General features: G+C 47.9%; 2 protein-coding genes and 1 long non-coding RNA gene across 5 annotated transcripts in view; 1 reads left to right on the top strand and 2 right to left on the bottom strand.

The window, feature by feature from the left end:
• The window catches only part of DVL1 (dishevelled segment polarity protein 1), a 177,684-nt gene extending 177,002 nt beyond the window's left edge, over window positions 1–682 (bottom strand). The window contains exon 1 of one of the 2 annotated variants that reach the window (XM_059716907.1): window positions 301–682. In XM_059716907.1, the coding sequence (XP_059572890.1) occupies window positions 301–470 (170 nt within the window). In that variant the 5' untranslated portion in view covers window positions 471–682. The remainder of the gene's footprint in view (window positions 1–300) is intronic. The other variant, XM_059716908.1, reaches the window with a different exon arrangement.
• On the top strand, window positions 347–14,970 carry LOC109284715 (uncharacterized). Its single transcript, XR_009456404.1, has 3 exons — window positions 347–419; window positions 10,914–11,056; window positions 11,753–14,970. It is a non-coding gene; the product is annotated as an uncharacterized LOC109284715 (long non-coding RNA).
• A 6,749-nt stretch (window positions 14,971–21,719) lies between these two features.
• The window catches only part of MXRA8 (matrix remodeling associated 8), a 31,874-nt gene continuing 26,954 nt past the window's right edge, over window positions 21,720–26,639 (bottom strand). For both annotated transcript variants that reach the window (XM_059716909.1, XM_006263009.4), the window contains exons 7-10: window positions 26,290–26,320; window positions 24,840–24,916; window positions 23,589–23,666; window positions 21,720–22,081 (exon numbers count right to left, since the gene is read on the bottom strand). In XM_059716909.1, coding sequence (XP_059572892.1) covers window positions 22,056–22,081; window positions 23,589–23,666; window positions 24,840–24,916; window positions 26,290–26,320 — 212 coding nt within the window. In that variant the 3' untranslated portion in view covers window positions 21,720–22,055. The remainder of the gene's footprint in view (window positions 22,082–23,588; window positions 23,667–24,839; window positions 24,917–26,289; window positions 26,321–26,639) is intronic.

Below are 26,639 nucleotides of genomic sequence, written 5' to 3'. Positions count from 1 at the left end.
AGCGGGCGAGGGGGTCGCCAAGAGCCTTCGCCCACAGGCGCAGGGGTCTTGGTGCCACCGTGGCGGACCCTGACGCGCACTCAGGACACCTGCCAGCCCAGCCCAGCCCTAGCGGTTTCTCTGCGGGGCACCTGAGGGAGGCAGCGGCAGCGCCGGGCAGGGGCTCCCGCTCCCGCGGAGGCGCCGGCCCTGCCCCCGGGGCCCGGGCCGCCATGTTGCCGCCGCTGCGCGCTGCGGGCCCTCCCCCGGCCCGGCCCGGCCCGGCCCGGCCCGGGCGCAGGTGCAGCGGCCTTGGCTCACCCGAAGTCCTGGTCCATGGACTTGAAGAAGAACTTGTAGCTGTGCACGGGCCGGTTGCTGAGCACATTCTTGAAGTCGGCCAGCGTGACCCGGTCGGGGCAGACGGGCAGCTTCACCAGGTAGGGCGTCTCCTCCTCGTCGATGTGGTAGATGATCTTGGTCTCCGCCATGGGGCCGGGCCGGGCCGGGCCGCGCCGCGCCGCTCGCCTCACCGCACCGCACCGCACCGTACCGCGCCGCACCGCGCTCTAGCTGCCCGCGTGCGCAAATGCAGCGGCCCGCGGCGGCGGCATCGTCCTCGGCTACGCGCGGGGGCCGCGGGGCGCCGGCTGCCGCGCACGGGGAGGCTGCGGGCGCCGGCGCCGGGGAGCCATGCCGCGCTGCGCCCCCGCCTCAGCGCCCGGCCCGCTCCGGCCCCGCCCCCGACGGCCGGGGAGGCTCCGCCCCCTGCCCGCCTGTGCTGGGGGGGGGGGGGGGGCGGGTTGCGGCTGCCCTGCGGGGGGGACCGGGAGCCAACGGGCAGGGTAATTGATCAAGACTTGGTAATTGATCAAGCTCCTTGAATGCAAGGGACAGGGTGGGAATTGCCCTCCTGGGGTCAGGGTCCTGGAGGCGATGGACAGGATGGGAGTTGGTAATTGATCAAGCTCCTTGAATGCAAGGGACAGGGTGGGAATGGTCCAGGATCAGGGTCCTGGAGGCGATGGGCAAGGCTGGAGTTTCCCTCGTGAGGCACCTGGGAAGAAGAGATCAACATCCTTCAGTGCAAGGGACAGGATGGGGTTTGCACCTCCTGAGGGGCTGGGAAGAAGAGATCAAGCTGCAGGAGGCCATGGACAGGATGGGACTTGGTAATTGATCAAGCTCCTTGTATGCAAGGGACAGGATGGGGGGCTGGGAAGGGATCATGGTGAAGGATCACAAAGACACCTTCGTGAAGGATCTGGGAAGAGATCAGCATCCTTGAATGCAAGGGACAGGATGGGACTTGTGCTCCCCGGAGGGCCTGGGAAGAGATCAAGGTCCTGGAGGCAGTGGCAGGGTTGGAGCTCGCTCTTGAGGGAGTTGGTAATTGATCAAGCTCCTTGTATGCAAGGGACAGGATGGGAATTGTCCTTTTGGGGGGCTGGGAAGGGATCAGGGTCCTGGAGGCGATGGGCAGGATGGGAATTGTCCTCTTGTGGGGGCTGGGAAGGGATCAGGGTCCTGGAGGCGATGGGCAAAGTTGGAGTTTCCCTCGTGAGGGACCTGGGAAGAGATCAACATCCTTCAGTGCAAGGGACTGGGTGGGGTTTGCACCTCCTGAGGGGCTGGGAAGAGATCAAGGTCCTGGAGGCAGTGGGCAGGGTTGGAGCTCCTTCGTGAGGGACCTGGGAAGAAGAAAGCAAGCTCCAGGAGGCAATAGGCAGAAGGGACTTGGTAATTGATCAAGCTCCTTGTATGCAAGGGACAGGATGGGAATTGTCCTCTTCGGGGACCTGGGAATAGATCAAGATCCTGGAGGCAGTGGGCAGGATGGGAGCCCCCCTCACCTGGGAAGAGATCATGGTCCTGGAGGCAATGGCAGGGCTGGAGACCCGCTGTTGAGGGACTTGGTAATAGATCAAGCTCCTTGAATGCAATGGACATGGATGCAGCTCCCCTCTTGAAGGGGTGTATGTGGTAGTCGTGTTGGTCTGAGACGAAAAAGTATGCAAAACTCTTAAACGCCTGGTTCAGAGGTGATACCTTTTATTAGGCCAACTAAGAAATCGCAAAAAAAGCAAAGAAAGATAATCTTTTTTGCAATTTCTTAGTTGGCCTAATAAAAGGTATCATCTCTGAACCAAATGTTTTGGAGTTTTGCATTGCTCCCTTTTGCGGGGGGCTTGGAAATCGCTCCAGCTCCTGCTGGGCGTATGGAAACAGACAAGCACCTTTTTCTGCCCAAACACATGCACAGCTGCCCCCCTCCTACACACATGCACACCCCACCTCCCAGCGCTGTGAAATGCCAAAGTAAATGCACTCCAGGCTTTACGGCTGTCATGTTTGCAACCCCATGATTAGTGAGCTAATGGGAAATAATCATAGCACTTCTTCAGCGCCTGTCATTTGCTGTCGGAGAGCCTGGCTGTCATTAGATAGGGCTGTTGGCCCCGGTCTACCATGCCTTATGCTCAGAAGTTCAGGGACTTCAGGAAGTTCATGGACTCCAGCAGAGCCGCTAAGGAGAGCGGAAGAGGCTGGTCACCTGCAGTTCCCCCTGAAATGACAAATCAGTTGTGAAAAAGCAAGCCACTGCTCTGTAGGAGCATGAATATGGATTATGGAACAATACTTTTTTGGCATCTGGGGTTGACAATATTGGCCACGGCTTGCTTATTTTACTCCGACAGGCTTCGCACAGTTGTTTTACGTGGGTAAAAATCAGCAGGATTTGGCCTCATAAAAATACTTGGCACGATACCTGCTGTCCTCAAGATGTGGTGTAAACATAATTCAGTGTGTGGCCCTTGAGTTGATTATTTTTTTGCTTTCAAGGAATTACTTGGGCTCCCATAGTGCTTTCCAGGTATAGCCCCTTTCACAAGGCACAAAACTGTGTCAGCATCATGATTCCCATTGATCAGCAGGGAAACAAGTAGTACACAAAGAAGAAGTAAGATTTGAAGGAAAAGGGCAAGCATTTTTAGTTAACAAAAGCTTCTGTATTCTACCAACTAGTGCTTACATGAAGCAGTGCATTTCTTTCTGGCTTCTTTATACAATAGATCACAGGGTTTGAGAATCTACTAACATCTACACTTTTTTGTGCTTGCAGGGCAAGGTGCTGGAGTTGTCTGAAATAAAGCAATCTGTCCCCATAAAACTCACTCTGCAGGGGTTCACAGTACTACCAAAAAGCAGATAAAATTACACAAAGGCTTTGGCGTCTGGGAAGAAAATAAAAAATATAGAAGTATTTTGTGGGAGTAGGGATTGGGAGGGCCACGGGTGAGACATTAAAATAAAAATAAAATCATAGTAAAAGATTGTGTGCTTGCCACACTTCTTGAATAGGTACCTGCTTTTTGGCAGTCAACACTAACCTGATCATAGACAAGTTTCTGCAGCCCCAGACTTTGATATTCTCAAGGTAAAGTATTAAATAGTGGCTGATCGGTGCACTTAGGCCAGTGATTCTCAACAAGGGTGAATCTCAACCAGATTCTTGGAAGGGCGCCCCAAGGTGTGGGCAGATAAGCTAAGCATGTAAGTGCAAGCTCAGGCTTGTCTCTGCCTGGATGATCCCTCACCCCCAGTCCCTCTGCAAGGAGATAAGCACTGTAATATAGACATTCGTTTTTGAAATTGGTGCCACTTCGTTCAATTATACAGGTGGCCTGCAGTCCAGTGAGAGGTGCTTTGAATCCAAAAAGGCTGAGAAGCACTGATTTAAGCCCAGGCCAGAAAAGCTGCAACCAGAGGGAGCAGTGAGGCTGCTGCTTCCAGACTCTCTGAGACATGGCTACATAGGTGCTGTAAAGGTGGAACAGCCCAGGACATGCTGTGAGGGGAGATGGGCCATGATCTGTACCTCCTGAAGCCACCTTTTCAAGTGCCCAGCACCTGCAGGCACAGAGCAGATCCGCAGTGAAGTTCAGCTCCCATTTAGCCATCAAAACAGCAGCCAGATTTCCCCAAGAAACAGTGCCCAGCATGCCCTCGAGTGTGCAGAGCTCTCCTGAAAACCCATTCCCAATTGCAGTTGCTCATCCTTTCTGGGAACTTCAGCAGCAGCGCCTGACCTATTCGCAACTGCACGCGTGCTTCTCTTTTGCAGACTGCCTTGGCTCTCTGCAGGAATATACTCTGAAGGATGACTAGAGCAGGGGGCCCACCTAACTTTGCCTTTGAATTAGTATTGGGGGTGGAGAGAAACCAAAGGAGGCTGGAATCGAGGCCAGAAAAGAGTCCGTTTTGAGGGGTGCAACCGTGCAAGGAGTAGGAGACAGCAGACCTTCAGAAACCTGTATGGTGGGCCTTTATCGCCGAAAACAGGCAGGTACAGAGAATATAGCAGTTTCTGGACAAGCGAGGGCTGTGCTGTCCCTACAAAGCTGCGTTGCTTTTTCTTCTTTTGGACTGCCTAATCAATGTGCTCAGCGATCCCCTGCAGTTTGTGTAATTTGTCACGGAACAGCAGGCTTCTCCAAAGCCTATGCTAATAAGGAAGCAGAGAGAGACATTTGATGCCTTCAAAAAATCTCCTTTAAGAATTGCTGAATGGAAATCTATCAAGCACAGCTACCTCGGGGAACTTGGCACCCACCAAGCTCTTTACCTGTCATCAAAAATGTAATTCTCTCGAGATTCACGCAGCAGCACGACTGTAGCCATTGCGCACTGCCAGGTGTGAGATCTGTGCTTTGGAGCAGAATGGAAACAATCTCGTTCTAGAAAAGACATCTTGCCGAGTCCATATTTTATAGCGGCCGCCTTTGAGCGACGTCGTCTTCTCCCTTAGAAAGGCCAAAGGAAGTGACCAGAAAGTGAAGATTTCAAAAGATCGTGGTTAACTCTTGAGGAATCTGTTCTTCATTAAAAATCCTTCTACAGCAAAGCCCCAAGCTAATTGCATTCATTCTTCTTCCTCTCAGAGGAAGAGGACATTCATTTCTCAGAATATTCAGCTGCTGTCTGTGGAGAGGTAAATCACCGCTCAGTAATTGAATTACCTGTGGCAACAGAATGATTTTTCTATTAGGAAGAAATGGAGGAGCCAATCGCATTAAATGGTGCTGCGATGGGCCAAAGGGCCTGTTAATATTATTGCTATTTATTATTTTGAAAGGAAAGGGATGGACTTTCCCAAAATGTTAGCATCATGGGGGAGATTTTCAAAAGCACTTCCTTGGGTTCCCAACTCCCATCAACTTTCACTGAGAACTGGGGCACCTAATTCCCTTAAGTGTTTTTTGCAAATTCAGTGTATAGGTCACATTGACACAGCGCTTTCCACGTTGCTGTGTTTTAACCAACTAAGCACCTCATTCCTCAGATGCCACCTAATGTAAGACTTTCGGTTTTGATCGGTGGCAAATGTTTCTGGGCTCGGGCGCTGTCTCTATCTCATCAAGCACAGAAATGAAGCTAGCACTGGAAAGGAGAAGGGCGCCAAATAGCACACTGCACAACAGCTTTTCAGAAGGGACAATGTTTAATGAAGCATTTCTGGGCGCACCTGTCAAAACCAGGCTAAAGCTTCTCAAAAGTTTGGAGATCAATTAATGGTTCTTTCCAGCCTAACTTCCCATGTTCCTATTCAAAAAGAAGCCATGCCAGCAGAAAGTATCCTAAGTATCTTCTCAGAAAGTATCCTAAGTATCTTCTGTCACTAATGCAGATCCTGAACGTCACTTGAACGTGTGGTGAATGAATGTGCTTCTGTGATTCAGTTTAGTAACACTTAGCATCATTATAACATGTACTGGGGAACCAAAACAACACCCCCAGCCTTCTGCTTTCATTCCTCATAGTCCAAAATCATTGCAAAATCGCATTCATTCATTTTCCATGCCTCTGTTGGCATTTATACCACTCTTGCCACCATCAAACCTGAACCTTTTTAAAATCATTCAACCAGATGTAGCAAAAGAAAAGCATGGCCTGCCTTTCCAAACCTGATCAGTCACTAGCCGGTGTCTCCATTTTGAGATGTCCAGTTTGGCACACACTGAAGCGGGGAGGGTGGCATTTTCAGGGGAGGGCTGGGACTTCTGACAATCCCGTTTCTTTACGGGCATCTTCCGTTGAGCATCCCCTATGCCCGTCACTAGCCATTTTACAAAGTGTAGGCTGGTGTTTCCACTCTCCTAATATTGGCCTTGCTACACAACAAGCCATAAACTAGTGAAGATTTCCAAAAGATTGCATCAATTGTTTCTCTCCTCCCCTCCTCCTCATACAGACACATGCACGCGTGCACACAACCTGGTTCCGACAACTTTTGAGGATACTGCTCGCACAGGAGATATGCCACAGATGCAGCAGTTTGACCACATATTCAAAGAAAAGGAGTAAAAGCAATTCCTTCTGGCAGGATTATGAGATGGCTCTAGCCCAAGCTATAACTTTCAGAGATATCGAGAGTCTTATACAATCTTTGTAATAAAAAACCGCAGCAAACACAATAATGACATTTCATGGCCTTGGTCTCTTCAGTGGGTACTTAATGACCTGCTGGATTGCGCAGAGCCTCAGGTGGTGCCAACACACAAAGAGCAGATCTGCAGTGAACTCTGTTCCTGCTCTACCAGCTTTGCTTTCACTTTTGACAACGCAAAATGTAATGAGTTGTATAATTGTCAGGTGACTACGCCAGTCCAGATATGATGAGATCGGCTTTGTGACTCACAAAAAGATTCCTGTTCCTGCCCACAATGCGTCTCCTCCTTGATGTAGCCCAGTTTTGCATTACAATTAAGCCATAAACTAATTCAATTTCAGAATGGGTTTGGTACATAATTAGGAATGTAGAACATGCCATACTAGATACCTACGGCGCCATCTGGGCTAATACCCTACTCCTTGCTGAGTACAATACCTGATACTTCAGAGGAAAGTAAAAATAAGGCATAATAGGCCTCGCTGTTAGTTCAGTGCTGCACACAGGGGTAAAATAAGCCTTGCCAACCCCTGCAGAGGACCAGATAATGTCCTAGAGCATAAGCGTTGATTATTACTCTTTCCTTAGCCTGTGGAACGGCATGCTTCATAATTGGACACCAAATTATGCTGCCCTTTACAAAAATCTGACTTTTTGGAACAGCAAATGCTGCACGCTTGCTGCACTTCTATCCCTGCTAAACATTTGCACTTTGCAGCTCAGAACCAGTCCAAGCCAACCTGGGTATTTTTAAAAAGCCTCAGCAAGGGTATATTTGCACAGAAAAAAAGCTGCTGCCCTCACGCTGCTGGAACGGGAAGCCAAGGGCAAGGACGCCTTTGGTCTTCAACTGTTGGAGGCTTCATTGAGGGTCTGTACAGAGCCGTGCACAGTGGAGCTCTGCTCCTTAACTGGGGTCACTGGTTGTTAGGGAGATGCATTAATAATGCTTGGTAATTGTGCACCCTTGGCATCGGACTCCTGCCATTTAGAAATCTGTCCAGATTCAGCAAGTTTCCCTTTTGTTCTATACCAAGAAACCCCCTTTTTAATCTCTCAGCAGATCACACCTGTCATTCTGTCCCCACCTAAGGTCTGAGAATCACAAGGGAAGATGAACAAAATGCCCACTCAAATGACACCCCAGGCAAATGCCTTGCAAGAGCCCCACTGGGAACTCAGGAGGAGTGATTTGTAAGGTAAAACCAACATCTTTCTTCCCTGAGGGCCAGTCAACAGCAGTTCTGTTGCTGAAATCAATGGCTCTGGGGTCTGACCATATGAACTTCTGTGTTGTTTGTCAGCCATGGGAAATTAAGACTTCTGCCTAGCAAGGGAATGGGAACAGCATGGGCAGAGTCAGTGCAAGCCCCCTCACCTCCAGAATCAATCCATCCTGTCAATGCTCTTATGTACCTTGACCCAGACAGACAAAACTCTGTTCTGACTTGGTTCTTTGGCAGTCTCAGCAGATAAGTTAATAAGAGAGACAGTAAAAAAAAAAACTTCACATCTATGGCTGCCTTTCCATTCATAACTGAGAGGAGACCACCAGTGGGCCAGCAGAGACTCTGTCCTGATTTAAGTCATATTGATGCCGAGAGACAAAAGCCCCAAATGCACCGGGCTGTTGAATCTTGCCAATATGACTAATCTTTAATATTCAGTCATTTAATGGACTGTTTTTATGTAAATAAATATTCACATGAGTCACTACTGGCACAAAAGAAAAGCAGAGATGGATTATGGCCATTTCCTTTGCAATGATTTATTAGAAGTTTGGGACTGGCCACCTGTACACGCCTGTGAACCAAACAACCCACCCCTCCTCTCCATAGGTTATAAGTTACCCCATATAAATCTGTCTAATTTTATTGGGCATTGCCAACAGATTTTCAGCTTGTGTTGGGGTTTCAGAGTGAAGATATTCTGATATACAGACACTCTTTCCATCTCAGGAAGAAGCCAGTTCATAAAGCCGGTAAATGTTTCCACGAATGTAGAATGGGAGATGGCAGCTAGCCATGAAAAGTATCCTCAGAGATTTTTAAAAAGGAAATACAAGCCATGTATTCACCGTAAATCTACAAGATACAACTTGGATTTGTCTAAAATTAAGCAGCAGTGGCCAACTCCTAAGATGGTACAAAGTAGCATGATGCCATTGATGTTAGTTTGCGCCTCCTGCAGATTTGGCCCAGTGCATATTTGCTCTCCTGTCCCCTTTCTTTATGATTGACCTTGCGCAAAGCCAGGTCATTGTCCAATTCAGCTCTCCGCCGGTTCTGGTGGAAACAGCAACATCAGCCGCTAGAGGGAGGCAAAGGCATTGCGGTTCAGCGAGACAGCTCTTCAACCTCCCGGCAAGGATCCCTGCTGCTTTCTGTGGCCCAGGATTAGACAATAAATACTCTGGGGTGCATTATGATACCAGGCTTTTTGGAGATAGTTCCTAACTGAGGAACGTGCGGTCTGTGCAGAGATACTTACCTTGTGGGGCCTTCCAGCTCCCAGTTAGGAGCTCTCTATGAGGTCTGCAGGAGTGAGAGAAAATGTATTTTCCATGGAGAAGAAAATGAAGATTGATCCCACACCCTGGGATCCTCTGGAGCCTTTGAAGAGAAACAAGAGGCTTCTAATGGGAAAAGTTATCAAACCTTGTTCACGCAAGCACGTGGCTCATACAAATGTCAGTAAGAATCATGGGAATGAAATGGCATCTCCAGCATCACATTCCTCTAGTTGAAGACTAGCCCAGCTCTGGAGTTGTTACTGTTTAGCCCAGGGATAGGATAACTGCTGTATAGTGGCTCCCATCTACAGTATGTTTGGTGGGTCTCAGCAGACAGAGAAACCAGTACTGTAATAGGTGCTATGTCCCCCTGGTCAGGGAACGACCAGCCTGAGCCTGAGCTGCCCCCCTGGCATATCTGCATCCTAACAACAGCAAACCCAACCAGAAAAAACTCAGATAGTTTTGTAGACGTGTGGAAAAGTAGGACTGGACGAGTCCTCAGGAGGTTATCCAGTTCCACCCCTGCTTGAGGCAGGAGCATCTCTGTCCAGCCTTTCATAGCATATGATGATAACTCAGGTTACACACACACACACTATTTAGCTAGTCTATAAGGTGCATGTCTACCCTGCCTTAAGCTGTCCCAGACAAGTGTTTGTCTAACCTGCTCTTGAAGACTTTGTGACAAATATTCCACCACATCTTCAAATAATCTTCTCCAGTGCTTAACCATCCTCATGGTTAGACCGGTCTTCCTCATACCCAGCCTACCAGTAAGTCTCTCCTGGTGCAATTTCAGCCCATTAATTCTTCTCCTATCACTGTGGACACAGAAATCAGTTGACTGCTATCCTCGGTAAAATAGTCTCCTTTTTTGTATTTGAAGACTTATCAAATCTAGCTCCTTTCCCCGCAACACACACACATACCTGCTGAACCTTTTCTTCTCCAGGCCAAATAATCCCAATTCTTCCAAACTGTTCTCATAATGATATTCTTTTGTAGGCTCCCTCTTTCCATTACTGAAATGCAGACACATCTAAGGTAGAACCTGGCAGCTGGCAAATAGCTCAGAGCAACAATACAAACAATTTAGAGGAGATGAAGAAGCAGCCTATATTGAACTGAAGCTGCAGGACATAATTTGGGTTTGCATAAAGTAAGCATGGAGTTTAGCCAGAGCCCTAGATGGAATTCCCCGCCTGTTCCAAAAGGTACTATAGGATCTTTAATGACCTGATGAACAAAAATGCCTGGGGCCCCACTTTTTCATTTCATCTGAGGCTAGGCAGTGCTTCTGAGCATTTCTGCTGCATACATCACCATTTGAAATTGCCATTTCCAGCCGGATAGCCACCTGAGTGATGAAGCCCGACTCGGAAAGGATGTAATTTTGAGTTTTACAAGCCAGATGAATTGGAAACAGTGACAGCATCAGGAAAACCCAACCCACCCCAATCCCTTAGCTGTGCATATGACTCAACTGGCAGTTGTCATATAGAAAAGGCTCCTCTTGAAGTTGAGTCGCTTCAGGGCAGAGCTCTGGGAGAGCACAGGTCATTCTCATTGTGCCTTTTTACCACCTCTTGCTTGTCATAATTGGGATCTCAAAACAGAAGGGTCAAATTGAAATCCTTTGCCTCAACAATGGAGTGGAGAGCTTGTCTAAAGAGGCAAGGATCTATGGGATGTTGATACTACCACTGGCAGTGTTGGGGTGGCGTCACTCAGAGCTGTCCTCTACCAACACACCTACCACCTGTCTACATTAAGAACCACTTTGCTCACCCTCACCCCCCATTGCCCAGCAATAGCCCAGCTCACTCCTAGAAGCTCTGCCAATCCTTCATAGCCTCTCCCAATGCCACCCTCTTCTGCAGCATACCTAGAAGCCACCTGCTCCATGAAGGTTGCAAGTAGAGGAAATCAGCCAGCAGCAATCCTGTAACTCCCCGTTTCTGATCCCAGGCTCTTCTGCACATCTTCTCTCAACTGCCTGTAACTAGGGCCAAGCCACAGGAGAAACAAGATGTGATTGAACTGGTTCCTAGAGGGCCCCCGCTTGAGGAACAGGAAGCTTCCTGCAACTCGCGCAGCCTCCATGAAATAAGGTGTGTGTATATATGTATATGCGTGTGTATATATGTATCTATATATATGAAGAGGGGCAGCTCACATGGCTCAGGCTACTTGAGGGATCCCTTAGAGTTGATCCCAAACACTAGTGTTGACATGTCCTCTCGTTTTGACCCAAAGCAGAGTTTTGTACCCAGAACACTGGGGACTAGCACTCTGGTCCTCCAGGCCCAGGACCTGAGGCCTCTGCCTGCTGGTATGAAGGAGGCCTCCTCCAGGGAGTAATCGTGTTGTAAATAATCTCACTCACCCTCAGCTAGGCCAAGGCAAGGGCTTTCCCATGGTCCTGTTGCAGAAGGATGGCTGTCTCAGCTGTGAGATTGCTGGGACCTCTCTCTGTATGTATTCACTGTTACCCAGTCCATCTCATATTCAGCATCTCCTGGTTCTCCTCTATTCTGGATCATACACCACCCCTTTGGCAGCTGCGGTGTTTGCTTAAACAAAAAAGTAAGGCTAGGAAAATTTCCCTGCATTTGTCCTAGTTCTAATGTGCTTAATCCGCTGTGCTCCAGTGGGCTGTGTCCTATTTGGGAGCCTGGCCCGAAGAACTGGGTCTTGTTTGTTTAGGAAAGATAACTGCGTGGTCTGGGCTGTCCTCTTTCACCTCTCTCTTCTGCTTCTCCCTTTCCTTCTTTACTGTTTGCCCTCCTCCTCCTCTCTCTGTACAGGGTCCTCTCCTCCAGGCATTTCTTCTCCCAATAAGTGGCAGCTCCGATCTCATTGGCAAAAACGACCGCTCCAGATCTTTCCTGTTTCCTTCCCTCCTCCCAATCCAGGCTTAACCGAAACCTAGCTGAAGACAACAGAAGTATTTTCTTTGATTTCACTGGGCTTTGGATCAAACCCTGCAGCTGCTCCGCTGGCTTTCCCTAGTTCCTGGCTGCTTTTATAGGTCAGCAATGAACAGCCTCGTTGCCTGTAGAAACAGAGAAACCTGGAGGAGAGGCCAATACCTCCAACCAGCAACGTGCTTGAGAACCTCTGGTGCTATGGGAGCAGGAACGGGCCCGACTCAACATAGGGCCGTGATCTTACAGGAACTTTGCGATAACAGTTTCCCTCATTTGTGTATGGAGAACTTCCACGGCGGGGCTTCAGGTGAAGCTGTGGATACTGCGTATACAAAGGAGAGCTTCAAGTGCGTGCAAAAGGGCACGTCTGCAAGCACTGCCGATGCATTTTTGGAGGCCTTCGGAAAACACGGTTTTGGCTCCATGTCTCGTCAAGAAGGCAGAAATACAGAAATCCAATCTGTCACATGTCATCTCAGCCCAACAAATTGCTGGTTTCTTTGGCTTCCAGCCTCACCAGTCTAATTTGAAAGCATTTTCTCTTGCTGTGCTTTGCTTGAGGTGGTGGGGGGGTTGCCAGGGGACTAGTGTTACATCTACAAATCTGCTGTCCAGGCCGATGCCTTCCCAGAGGGGCTGGTGCTGCTTCCAGGATGATCTCGGCTCCCCAGAGCCTTTCTCACTTTCCTTCCTTGCAGTAAAGAACATGTGCTGCTACTAAGCACCTGGTCTGGCCAAGACAGACCCACTGTGAGTCCAGGCAGCAGCAGCTACCTGCTTCCACGAGGCCCCTGGCTACACCATGCAAGAATGCTTCTCATTAAAGTAAACTGAAGGTACCAGACATTTGTACAACCTGGTGCCTTCTTCTTTGGGGTACTCTAACCATCGTCCCTTGATGGAGAAACTGGGCAGGAGGTAACTGTCTTCAAGGCAAGGCAATCATCCCAACCCTCCTCCCAGACTGCTGGCACCAAGGGAGTTTGGGGCACTGCTCCAGCTCAACACTGACCCCCTTTTTACCCTGGTTTTATTCTGTCCAGCTGGGAGAGAGGAAGAAGCCAGCACAAGCTCGTCCTGGAGGAGAGGTGGCACAGGATGGCAAGGGACTGTTCTAATCCAAAGTGCAAGTAAGATGCCAAGCGTAGCACCGAGCTGTCTGGGCTCCTCAAACGGCTCAGCCCGTGCACCGCTGCCTGTTCATTCAGCCTGCCCTCCGCCAATCCTCCCTCTTTCTTTGCCAGGGCCTGGACTGCTATCCAAAGGGGAATGCAAGCTGTTTCCGGCCCGTCCTTGGAAGAACTATGTCACGCCAACCAGGAGATCACTCAGCTCTTGGTAGCTGTCCAAGAGCAGCACAGACTTTGGGACCTTGGCAATGGTATTTGGCAGCTGTGTCAGCACAGCAGGGATTCTGGGAGGTGGGGAAGGGAACGCAGACGTACCGAACGACCTTTAGAGAACTGCACTAAAACTCGTGCAGCCGGTGGGTGGGAAAGGGCAGGGGCAGGCTCTTGACCCCTTCCCCCCCATCTACCAGTGCTAGAAACCTTAGAAGTACCATTAGCAATGCAGCCATGAAGTCACCCTAGCTACCAACTCCATCCCTCCCCATCAGTTCCAGCAGGAAACAGTAACTTCTTTTCCTGGCCCACAGCACTGTGTGTTGCTTCATATACTCTGTTTCACCTCCATGGTAAATGGAGTGATTTGGATATATGGTAAGAGGCCAGACCCTACAATCCTTATACAAACCTGCCCAGCAAGTCAAAGATTTAAGACTCCAGGAGTTCAAATTTAAAGACTTATTCCCCATATGGAAAACTTGCCAAAGCTGATGGGAGTTTCACCCCCATCCACAACTTGAAGGATCAGGGCCAGAGCCTACCGAGTACTTTTGGGACACTGAGATGAAAGGTGCTGCCCAAGTATGAGGAGCATGATGCTGCTGCTAGACAGCTCCTGATATGGCATCTCAAAGAGCAAGGAATAAAATCAAACTGCACTGGCAAGTCACTTACAGTCTCCTTTATTTCTTAAATGTAAGGAGAGGTACACAGTGGGTTGATAAATGAGGACAATTAAGCAACAATGATAGTGTGGAAATGAATTATATTACAACAAAAAGTAAAGACAGCTTTGTAGACCAAATTCTCTTCTCAGTCTGGAGGGGAGGTGTGCTTAGCAGTCACACTGCTGAGAAGCTAAAAATCTGGATTCTCATCCCAGATATGCCACTGATTTGCTGCTGTTTGCTGTACAAACATTTGCTCTGTCCTTTGGGCAAGTCAGCACAGTGCTGCACGCCTCACCTGCCCCATCAAAAAGGGAAGAACATCCTACTCACATGTGTGCTTGAAAAACTTTGAGATGTCACGGGTGAAGGGTTTTCACCCACTGTTGAGTAGTGTCATTATAAGGAGTCACAGGAGTAACTAAGAGAAAAATTTGGCCCCATACATAGTTTTGGAGGCATTTACTATCGTGCTTATTGCTCTAGGTTTATTACAGTAACAGGATTTTCTGGTTGATTAAACCATGTTTGACTTAAATGATGATGGTTTCCTATCAAGAATAAAAACAATAATAAAAAATAAGTGCAAAACCGACTCCACAAGAAGCTAAAGACCGCACTATATGACCCCAAGGAGGGGGAGATGCCTAGTGGAAAAGTCACAGACTCCAAAGGCAGAAGAGACCATCCTTGGATGTCGATTTTCCTACACAACCCATGCCAGACAACACTGCCTCTCACTCTTGTCTGAGTGAGAGCCCTGCTTTAAAAGAAAATATCCAGTCTTGATGTAGAGAGCTTGTGTGATACAGACTCCTCCATGTCTACAGGTAATTTGTCTAATGCTTAATTATCCAGCTTATCTCATAAACCAAGCCTTGGGCTTGTCACTTCTAACGCCTTTTGTGTTTTAGATTAAAATCTTAAAAGACACTTCCCTAACTTGCAGTTTCTCTCGTATGATCAGGCTTCTCTTCTTTATTTTTTTTTTTTTAATAAAACCCCCTAAACATTGTAAATTAGATCTCAAAACAAATCAAAGAGCGTGAAGAAATTCAAAATAAACACACTGCTTTTCTCATGTTGGCCATATTTTTTTTTTTTTCCCTTACAGAATATCTCAAGCATTTCACTTCTCTAGAGGGAAATACATCAGACAAACTGTAATTATTCTTTTTAAAGGGAAGGCAGTTTATAAATTACTTTGGTTTCAGATCTCTAGCACTGATTCACCTTGCTTTGGATTGCAGCTCCACACCTGGTACTATAACAAGCAATGTTGTTAACTTAGGGCCACCCAACTCACATTGAAGTAAATAGAAAGGCTTCAGTGGGAGTTAGCTCAAGTCCTTCAGGTTTAGTTAAACATAGCTCTTGCGTAGGCTTTTCTATGCCACACATTTCAGGAGTGTCGGTTGTAGCTGTGTTGGTCTAAGGACATAGGCAGACAAGGTTCTTTGGGTAAATCCGATATCTTTTATTAGACCGGCTCAAAATTTGAGCCGGTCTAATAAAAGGTATCGGATTTACCCAAAGAACCTTGTCTGCATATGCCACACATGGAATTTTTCCTCTCCCCGAAGCAATGAACGGTGCAGATGCAGCACCACATTTCCATGCACAAAAACACTGCGGGCCACATATTCAGCTGGCACAGATCAGCATTGCAGCACTTGAATACAGGGAGCTTTGCTTCTTTATGCCAGCTGAGAAACTAGCTTTAGGTTTCCTCCATGTTCTAGCAGCGTGTTGCCTCCACCCATCTGAATACTACCACATACTAAGATAACTGAGGAAAAACACTGCCTGCCTTTGTGAGAAGACGGTCCACATTTCACTGGTAGCCTCCTACCTGCTGAAAGCCACCTGGGTAAGACCTACATTAGGGAGGAGTTTTATCATCCCACCTGTTAGGGTCTACATGAGAACACATCTCTGACACAGGACTCATCACTGGAGCGGTACTGTTAATAGAAACATCTTAATTAACAGTTACACCAGGCAGCACATTTCAGCAACAAGAGTCAACTATGTAATTCCTGGTGAAAAATGTTAAGTTATAAATTAATGCAATCCCTGTTGTTTTAGTACCTGTAGAAGGACAGCTCAGCTGCTTCAGATTACTCCATCTTGGAAGCTCCTATTCATGTTAAATTTGGCAACTCTTCAATTAAGATCTCACCAGCTTGTGCAACAGTTAATTCCCCCCCTCCCCGCAAGAGCTTTTCTAGTCTCTTTCCCCCCTTTCCAAATCACTGATCTCACCAGGTGCCTTATTCTTTTATCTGTATTCACTCTCCTTCCTATAGAAGAGACTCCCTGCTATTTATGTCCAATTAAGATCATGACAATGTCATCTTCATTAGGCTAATCCTAGGATTTGTTCTCTCTTTCTCTGGTGCCAAATGACTATGCAGTGCTAGAAATAAAGAAAGAGAAGTCATTATAGGTCCCAGAGCCTATAGAACTGTTAACAATAAGAATCAGTCATTTATGAACACATTTCATAGGAGAAAATGCACTTGGGAGTAACAAGGGCAAAAGGACTCAATCAGCATGAATATTTGTGAACTAAAATACCCTTTATGGCAGCTTTCTTATCCAGGTGGAGATCGTAAATCATGGGGAAAAGATTGTGCTTTCCCTGCTCCGAATGCAAAACTGCAAACAGCAGAAAACACTGATTCCAGGAATCAAAAATACAAGTCCTGTTTTTTGCATGAAGCCCTCTGGAAAATTCTTGCTTCCAAAAAATGGAGTCAATTTGGGACCAGCTGGCATTTACCATAACCCTTCTTTAAGGTCACTGCTGTAAACTGCTTCTTTGTTTCCAAACAAAAGCTTACAGTCCATAAAAATTCTAATTACCCTAGCAGGGACTTTCATTTCTCTGCCACCAGATGACTGGAGAACTGGGAAGCATTCAGTATAAAAATATTAGGGTTATTAATATAATGAACTCAATGCGACATGCATTTCTCAGGATGCCAAGGGAATTGGAGGAGTGCAAAGCCTATCAAGGGTCCCTGAATCAAGGGGGAAACAGGTCCACTAAAGCTTCAATTCAGCATCTACTTAGTATAGTCCTGGCAGCACTTTGCATTCATTCGTGCCTGCAACACTCATTTAAGGATCAGTGAATTGTTATCCCCGGATGCAGAGACAACTACTGGGTCTGAGGTCACACCCGGAGTCTGCGGCAAAGCTAGAGACTGAGCTTAGCTCTCCTAACACCCAGTCCAGTGTCCTAGTCACAAGACTGGACTTCCTCTGAACTTAGGATGTGATGAGTCCTGTGTCAGACAACTACTCTCCTGCCCTTGAAGAGTCACAAAGACTTAAATTGCTCTCTTCCATTTCCAGCTACTACCTTTCTGCAGAGTGTTTCACGTGCAAGAGCCAATGCACACACTTTATCAGGCCAATGACAGACAAAAGTGAATATGCAAAGGAGATAAAGCAGTTAATGAGTTTCTCACTGGTGCCCGAGAGGAGAATGCCCTCGTGTGACTCCTGCTGCTGAAGCCAGCACATGAACGAGCCCTGCTCCCACCGCCTATAGGGTGTAGTTATGGCTATTTTTTAATAGCATTTTGGAGACATTAAACAGGCTCTCCCACCTGGGTCTCTTTCTCTCTGGCCTTTTGACTCAATAAAAGCCACACCTGATGTGTGCTCTTGTAGCAGGACAGCAATACATGGCCCCACGGGCCCAGCTTTCTCATTGAATACAAATAAAGCCACCTTTCAGTCAACAGACATGCTAGATTTTAATGCTCCCCTTTCAGTCTCCTCCACCTTAGGGAGACGGCCTCGAGGAGAGGCTCATTATGAAGGTCTTCCGCTCTGCCAGCACTGGGGAACCTTTTTATCGTTATTCAGTTCAACCATATACTATGTTCAGGACCACGTACCATTTCTGCCCTGAGAAGCTGGTGGATCGAACATCACAGGAACAGGTCCAGCCGGCCACAGCGCCATTCAGAACCAATGCTGCTTTCACTACCAGGCAAGAGAGAAACTGGTTGGGAGCAGCACAACTTCTCGGGAAAGCTCCTAGGACCTACAGATCCTCACATGGCAGTCTAAACGCCCTTTGCTTTGTATATCTGCACACGGGGAGACGCAGCTGAGACACAGAAAGCAAAATTCCACCTGCAAACTGTACAGATGCTTTTGCAGACCTGATCCTGAGCATCAGGGTAACACAGGCACCGATGCCTCTTCTGAATCCATGCTCCTTTGGTTTCTCCTGGGGCATAATATGAACCTGGCACCCCCAAGCTGACCTGCCTAGGGTTACACGCACAACATCTTTGTTGCTCCAATTCAGATCAGCACTCAAAGGAAAGGTGGAGAGCCCACAATGTCTTTTCTAGTCCCCATTTCAGGGAATAGATTCATTTCTCTCTCCTTAAGCTGTTTTGCAGCCCAGAAGTCAAATGAAATATTTAAGCTCCTCTGGAGTTTAAGAGTAAGTCACCCCTGCTTGTACGTGGGTCTGTACAAGCTGCATTAAGCAATTTGGACTGGCAAGTAAAACTCCCAGCCTTTGACTCACACACACACGAAAGAGAGGGAGAAAGACATTAGCTGTGATTGCCTGAGACTGTGCCATTGTGATTGCATAACCAGTGTCTTCCTCCTGCACCTGTGAGGATGTGGCTTGGGTTTCCAATCAAGCTCAGCCAAAGGCAAGCCAATAATGGCTGGCTGCTTTCCCAGGGGAACCACAGAGGCCTTGTCCCCACAGGCTCTGGGGTCTGCACACATGGAGCAGGCTGCAGGAGCAGAGTTCATGTGAAAATAAGGGCAGTTATCACAGGTCCCTCTATGAGGCCAGGATGGCTGACTGGAAGGTTAGACATTGCCCTGCTACATCACATCAAGGTGCATCCCCTCCCTACCTCTGCCGTTCAGGTAATGCTTCAACTAAGATGCTGCATTCATTTCCCTGGGGAAATTATTCTGCTGTAACGAGACTGCCACCAGCAAAGAGAGGTGCAAACACTTTGAGCTGGCCATTTTCCTTTCCAGCCTTATTTAGGCTTGAAAAACTTCTCAATCCTTGCTTCGATATCCATGCTCCCCTGGCACTGAACAGGGACTGCCACACAGCCATGGGGTCAATGCTCTGGGTGTGCGGTTGGGGACTGCTTGAGTTACTGCTAAACAGCAGCTCAGCACTAGAAAGCAAAGTCATTGTGTCAGTGGGGGTGGAGGTAAATGGGGGTGGCTCTTGGGCCTGATCACACTCCTGTTAAAGTCTAGGAGGCTTTCCACAGACATCTGCAGGTGGCTTTAGATCGACCCACAGTAAGGGCGTGCTACCAAGCCAGGCTGGCCTCACAGTGCATGATTTTGCATGGGGCAGGACTTCATCCTTGTCCTACCTCAGCTTTACCAGTGAACTGGCAGCCCCTGCAGGCCATGCTCCTGCACCCTGAATCTGCAGCCACACTGGTTCTAGAGAGATGAGAGCTATGACAGTGAGGCAATACCACATCGTGGTGAGGCAATACCATATCATGACTCACGTTCCAATTGTCCGTCTGCAAGATCAAGTGCCTAGCCCTTGACCCCTACTCCCATATAACCATCAGCCACAGGCCTCAGAACCTCATACTGTAACTTCCCAGGGAAAACGCAACACACTGCCTATTAACCACAAACCCAGCTGTGAAGCAGAGGCCAGAAGCCACACTATCACTCTTGCATGACTGCCACACACAACCCCTTGCACAATTCCCTCTCCACAATGTGCTAGATTCATAGATCCTTGGGTCAGAAGGGACCTCAGTAGATCATCAAGTCTGACCTCCTACCCTGTGCAGGAAAGAGTGCTGGGGTAAATATCCCAGCTCTACCCCATTCAAGCTCCCAGTGCTAGTGACTACAGACACGGCATGCAACACAGACAGGCCCCAAGGCAACCAGTACACTACTCCGCTCCCCTGCCCCTGCGATAAGCCAGTAGGGTCAGGGCAGGTTACCTCCTCACACCTGCAACAAGGGAAGCCTGTTTCATGTCACAAGCGGCACGGCGCGTGCACTGCTAAGGCGCAGAGAAGCACGGCTGCCGAGGTGAGAATGCCTTTGCGACGTAGAGGGATGGGCACACGGATCTGCAAGGGCAGAATTGAGGCAGGCACCTCTAATATTCGCTGACTTCCCTGCCCTCACTTGGTTGGGTTTCAACACTGAGCACTTGACTTCCAAATACCTGTCTGCATTTTAAAATTTTCCAACTCACGGGCTTTTTTAGTAACTCCAGGGTTCTAAGCTGATTGCCTGAAATCAGTAGCTCTCCATTTATCACTTCCTACCTGTCTCAGACAAGGCTTCCTCGGGGAGCTCTGCTGTTGGCAATGCCTGGGTATACCACAGCACATGAACACAAACAAAGCACCAGACCCACTCAGTGTAAACCTACTTAGCCCATTCTGTACCAATCCTGTGGCATGAGCTCCCTGGGAAACTTCTGCCAAAAGCAGAATGTCAGACTAGATGATCTCCTGAGGTTCCTTCCTTTGTGATTTCTATGAAACCCACCCAGGGCAGTGGTTGTCAGGTGATCTCCACCATGCAACAAAACCCAGCTTGAAGCCTGAAATCCCAACCCAACAAGCTGTTTATTTGAAAAGGGTTTCTCTGCCCATATCCTCTGCTGGCTCAGGCATCTCATTCTGAACGTGGAGCCAAAGTCCACTTCAGCTCCCTTAACTCTCCCCATTCCTGGTAACCAGCACAAAGAAATGTGCTGTAACTCACTTGGGAAAGTGGCTCCCTATGCCCTGGAGCCCTTCAGAATCTGATCCCCCACCTAGGGGACAGTCCAGGCTTGCAGAAAAACAAGAAAAGCCTCCACTGGAGCAACAGCTTGATAACAATTCAGCAGCTTGAAGTTGCAGAGGTCTAGGTAACTTCCCAGCATAAGTTGCATTGACTGTCGCCAGACACCAGGCTTCTCAGTCACATTGGTGCTTTTGCAAATCCCACCCAGAGAGCCCAAGTTTGGCCTCAATTGTTCATATTAAGCTTAATTCAACCTCCATTGCTGCCCCTCATACGCCCAACGGGAGTCATGCCTTGGCCTGGAGTTGGTATTTCTCCTCCCTGATCCATCCTGCAGAGGTGAGACCTACTGCACTGAGCTCACTCCAGGTGCCTACACAGCAAAACCAAGGTGCACAAACACACCCACGGTAGCCAGCATCAGCCACAACAGCAGCCAAAACATTAGGCTGAGCCAAAGCTCAGACCATAAGGACTTCACTGCTTTCATTCCCCAAACAGAGAACTATGCCGCAGATCCCAGAGGAGGACTGGCCTAGTACACGACAAGCTTTCTGGTTTCGATCCGACTCACGCTGGCTTCAAGGATCTCCAACCCCACTGATTTCAAAAGAAGCCATATCTGCTCATACCAGGGCTGGATTCAGTCCGCAGTAAAAAAAAAAAAAAAAAAAATGGGTGGGAGAGTGAGTGCAGTGGGATAAGTAAGGGGTTAAGCACAGGAACGTCCAGGAGAAAATGCCAGCACTGCCACTTGTCCCCTTGAAGACCCTGGGAATTGGCTGAGCCTTGTGCCTTAGTTTCCCTGTTTGCAAAATGAGGATAGTACTCATTTAACTCCTGTTAGTGATGCCAGGCTGACTCAGCTGTGCGTATCCCCCTCGCTTGTATAGTGTTGAGTGTCTTTGTTGTTTCTCCTGGTTTACGCCAGCATAAGGGAGAGCAGCGAGTAAGGGAGGCCACAATCAGGTCCTCGGTTATTTGCTGTGAAACACATTGCATGGAAAAGTGCCTGATACAATGATGGCTCGGGGCCGTGGTGCAGGTTGGATTTATTGAAAACTGCTACACGTCTGCTGATTCAGCTTGTAAAGCCACTGATGCAAAGGAACAAAAAAAAAAAAAAAAATCAGGAAGAAGGTAGGAAAAGAAAAGAGAAAAAAGCCACCCAAATCCACCCTACAATCACCTACAAAACATGGCCTAACTCTTTCTGCAAGCATCTGCAAATGACTCTGCGCCCAACAGGGAAAAGCCTATATAAAAGCCCAATGGTAACTGGAAGGAGGTTGTAATAAGAAAATGCATCTCTTGTCTAGTTCTTTATTTTTGATTGCAGCTTCTGGTCCAGCCAGCAGCTCTGGGGTATCTTCATTTACAGTATTCCTTCCGGAAATCTGTGAGCAAAGAGGCATGGAGGTTACTGTCTGCACAGGGGTTTAATATCAGTCAAATAAGCCCACTGTGACACATAATACGGATGTACACAGCAGCTACATACCCCCCAACCCCGCTCTGTAAACATCTGTTACAAGGCCCAGCTGTTTCTGGAGTGTATTTGTGGGTTTAGGAGAAGGAGCCTCAGCTGAAAAGGTTGCCCAGGATTAAGCCTAGAACATGGGGGCCTGTCTCCTCACCCTGCACATCAGATCTTCAAAAGGAAATAACAGTTTCTCCCTGTCGTGATAACCTGATGAGGATAAACACACTGTAATAACCCCTCCAGTGATGGAGCCGTATAAAATGTCTACATGCGGTGAGCCAGGCTTCAGCTCTCTGTGAAAATAGCTCAGAGCCTTGTCCAGACTGAGGAGTGAATGGAGAGCTTTTCATCCAGCCCCTTTTGAGCTGCCTTCTCCCTCTCAGTCTTACTAGCTCAAGTCAGCGACATGATCGGATTCCAGGTGAAATGGATGCAGGTCAACCCTATAGGAAAAGCCTATCCTCAGACAGAAAGCCCATTGTTCCGGACAATGTACAGAGCCTCTTGCTATATGGGACACAAGGTAGCCTTTATTTCCTTGGGAACCCCCACTGACTTCTTATCTTAGTGATACTAATACAATCAATCGTTATGCTGGCGTGACTGGAGCGAGACATGGTCCTGGCTGGTCCCTGCAGAATCCAGGCAGAGCTAGCCCGGTGACTCCATCCAGAGCAAAGGCAACCTGTGTGATCCCCTAGGTCAGGGGTAGGCAACATTTTTTGGCCAGAGTGCCGAAAAAACTATAATGTCTACCTTGGAAGGTGCCAGAGTGCCAGCATGCCAGAAAAACAAAATGGGGGTGGTATATGACAGGACACACTGCATATTAGTATATTTAATAATCATAAATGTTGCCTTTGTTGTTGTGTATTCACTTAGTGCCTGTTTTTCATTTGCATAACTCCACAAAGTCACACTGGATTTATATTGACCTACATGTCAGAAGAGTCAGGCTCACAGGGGGTTGTTTGCTTTCTTTGGATGACGCAGATGATGACCATAAATGAAATTATCCCCTTGTGCAAGGAGTGATTCATTCCTCACCGCTATGGGGGCATATTTCTGCTGGGGCATCTGTGCCCGGAGAAGCATTCATCTATGAGACACTGTGTGTTGGGGGAAAGGACATGGGGAGGACATGGGAGAGAGGGTTTCCAGCTCCGTTGCATACTCCCCTCCAGAAGAGAAAATTCTACTCATGTGCTGCCAAGGGCTTTTAAGGAGCCTAATCACCACTTCTAGCTTGTGGCTTCCTGATGAAAGAAACCAAGCAGAACCAGCTCCTCATTCCTGCTGCCATATGTCAGGATGTTTAAACATTCTTCCTCCAGCTGTGGCTTGGTCTGCTGGCATTATGGCGTGATGCTCCCCTCCTCCTCCCTGCCGCCAAGACCATCCTGCCTACAGGTCATTATTACCTTTGTCTAAGTCGATGTTCTTTGCTGGGAGGGTCCTGGCTTGCTCGGCCTTCTCCTTCAGTATGTTGTTTTTGTAATCTGCACAAGGAAGGAGTGCAAGTCAGATCCTGGCTTCCACCAAGGAAACAGGAGAAAACTAAGCTCTGCAGGGGGACCACAGCATGATTTCTGCCCTGAAGAGCACTCTGCCTGCCTCTCTGGACCTGTCGTACCAGGGAGTTACTCAGCTGCTGGGCAAGGAGAAATCAGATACCCCAGCTTAACTGAGTACAAGTACTATGGTTTCCTGTCTTTAGTAATTACCCCAGATGCCTTTGTCTGCAGCAGAAGGCTCTGGACAAACCAAGTGGAGGCCTTCCCTGACAGAGATATTTAAGGTATTTTGTTCGTAGGGGAAGTCTCATAAGATGCGCCCGCAGGAAGATGCTGTCAGTCACTGTCAGTCAGCATGCACATACAACCATGCAGTCAACCACCACTGGGTCTTACTTGCTTCCCTTCATTTCAGCATCTTTTGAGTGACCTTGAGCTCCACTGCAGAGATTCTGAATCTTTCCCCTTCTACAACCCTCCCAACCCCTCCTCATAGGATACACCCCGTGTCCTCTTCCTCCAGTGCCAAATAAGCGCCCCAGGATCAGCACGATGGTGCACAAGATTTCATCACAAGCGGCTGAGTAAAATGTCCTAGTGTGGAAGACTGGAGGCTTGGATTGGAACTAGCTCATGGCTCTCCTTCCTCCCAGTCAACAGCTCCTCACACATTCCCCTGGGACAGGCGCTGAGGTGTTGTAGACAGAGCTGGGAACTGCTGAACCAGGATGGGATGTCCTTCTCAATGACTCACAGTGTACCCTTGGAGAAGCTACTCAGTTGGTTTATACCGCTTTTTGCCAGTCTCTGACATGGGCATGATGGTTCCCGTGACATCAAAATGCTTTGAGATTCTTGGGTGGGAGACCCAATAAAGTAGGACCATCATACTTCCAAATCCAAGAGTGAAACCACAGAGCTTCACCTGGTTTCCACCAAAAACCATAAAACACTTAAAATCCCCATCATCCCAAGCCCCCTCCTCACCCAAGCTTGTGGGTGGCGATTCCCAAAGCTGCCAAAAGATTTTGGAAGTTCAACCCTCACTGAAGTGAATAAGAATCTGGTGCCCAACCCTTGGGGAAAACTCAGCTGTGATGAGTTTTGGCCCATGGGTTGAAAGGTGTTGCTTGAGATGCTTCCTGACCCAACACTTACCCAGCCTTATGTCTTCACCCTTATACCGGGTCAGGTCCGTTGTGTCGGCCGTAAATTCTTTGAGATTCACATCTTTCCTGATAAAGTGAACAAGAAAGAAATTGTCACATACTTTCTATGTCTGGTGCCATGGGCTCTGTTCATGCTTGCAGGTCATTTTTCTCTTCCCATCACCTCTGATTCCCATCTTCCAGCCATTTACAATTCTGCTGGTGCCTGTAGAGGATTTTAGCTGTACCACCCATACTGAAGATAATGGGAGATCTGTGGTTCAATCTTTCTTTGTAATTTCACCTTTTAAAAATGACTATTTTAATAGTTCTGTCATCATCTTAACTTTTAGATGTGACCCAAATGGAAAAGTCCTAAGAAATGTAATGGAAATGCTGCTTAAAGCTTGCTGATACTATAATATTATAGAGTTCATCTCAAAATGTCGTGGCTGCTGCAGGACAGGTGGGAGATGACATGTTCCAGTGGTCAGGAAGCTCCCATACTAATCCTGTCCTTGCTACTGGACTGTTGTATGACCTTCTGCAAGTCACTTCACTTCTTAGTGCCTCCATTTCCCCTCTTCCTTCGTCTGTATTGTCTATTTAGGCTGCAAGATCTTTGCAACAGGCAGTTTCTCTCTATGTGTATGTACATCACCCAGCATGATCAGCCATGGCACTCAAATGGGACCTCACAGTGCTATTCTAATGCAGATAATAATTAATAATATTCCTGTTAAATCCTATAACATCTTCCAAAGAGAGGACAAGACACAAGACAATGGGTTCTTGATGAAAGGGTGCACCCTCCTGCTGAAGTCATCATTTCCTTCTCTGAGACCAATGGACAAGCCACCAGCTTTTCCATCCCATATCATTTAAATGTCTGTTTTCCTTTACAGAGAACAAATAGATAATCATAAGCCATGGAAATGGGTCAAAATACAAAGAAAACCCAAGGCTAGCTCTGGGGCATGGAGTCAGGCCTGATTCTAGGATAACCACGGGAGTGTTTGCAGCAGAAGTAAACAGTTTTGCCTCTACTTCATCGCTAATGAAGCATTATTCACTGGTGGATCAGTCCCTAGTGTATTAGGGCAGAAGAAATCCAGTTGCCAGACCTGCTCCAACACCTCCTTTTATACTTTGGAAAGATCAAAGCTACTTGCCAGGATGCACCATCATTTTCTGTGCATGTAGCCCTAAGTACACAGTAACAGTAACAATTATGGGACATTGCAGGCAAGTCAACTACGAGGTAGTAGCAGTCCTATCAAACGATACGCTTATTATGTGGCTGCGCACATCACAGTCGCATCCTCTAGTGGTGCCAAGCTCTTCCGAAGTGAGTAGAAGTACCCCCACTGCACAGCAGCCGATGCTGGGACCACGTTCTTTAAGATGCAACCTTTCACCCCATTCAGTATTTTATTCCCTTAAAGCAGATCCCAACTTACTCTCCGTGTTTCTTCACATTGTACTCGTAGCCTAGAAGGGGGAAGAGATGAACACAATGAGCAATTTTATGCAATCCACCCATTCTCACCCACTCCTGGGACTGGTGGGGATGAAGGAAAACAATGACATCTAGCCCTTATGCAGTACTTCTTATCACGGTGCTCTCAAAAGACCCACGTCTTCCCCAGCCCAGCTGCATTCCCTTCCTGAACACATCCCAGCCTCATCACTCCAGTGCGCCATCCAACTTCCCCCTCATCTCTAGGGCTCCCAGGATGAGTGATGACTGGTCTTCACTCATCTCTGGTATTTAAAACAGTGCTGAGGGTCCATGCAAGGCCGTGGATGC

Source organism: Alligator mississippiensis, chromosome 13 (assembly GCF_030867095.1).
Source record: "Alligator mississippiensis isolate rAllMis1 chromosome 13, rAllMis1, whole genome shotgun sequence".
In the NCBI taxonomy this organism is placed as follows: domain Eukaryota; kingdom Metazoa; phylum Chordata; order Crocodylia; family Alligatoridae; genus Alligator; species Alligator mississippiensis.
This window is presented reverse-complemented; position numbering and strand designations above follow the sequence as displayed.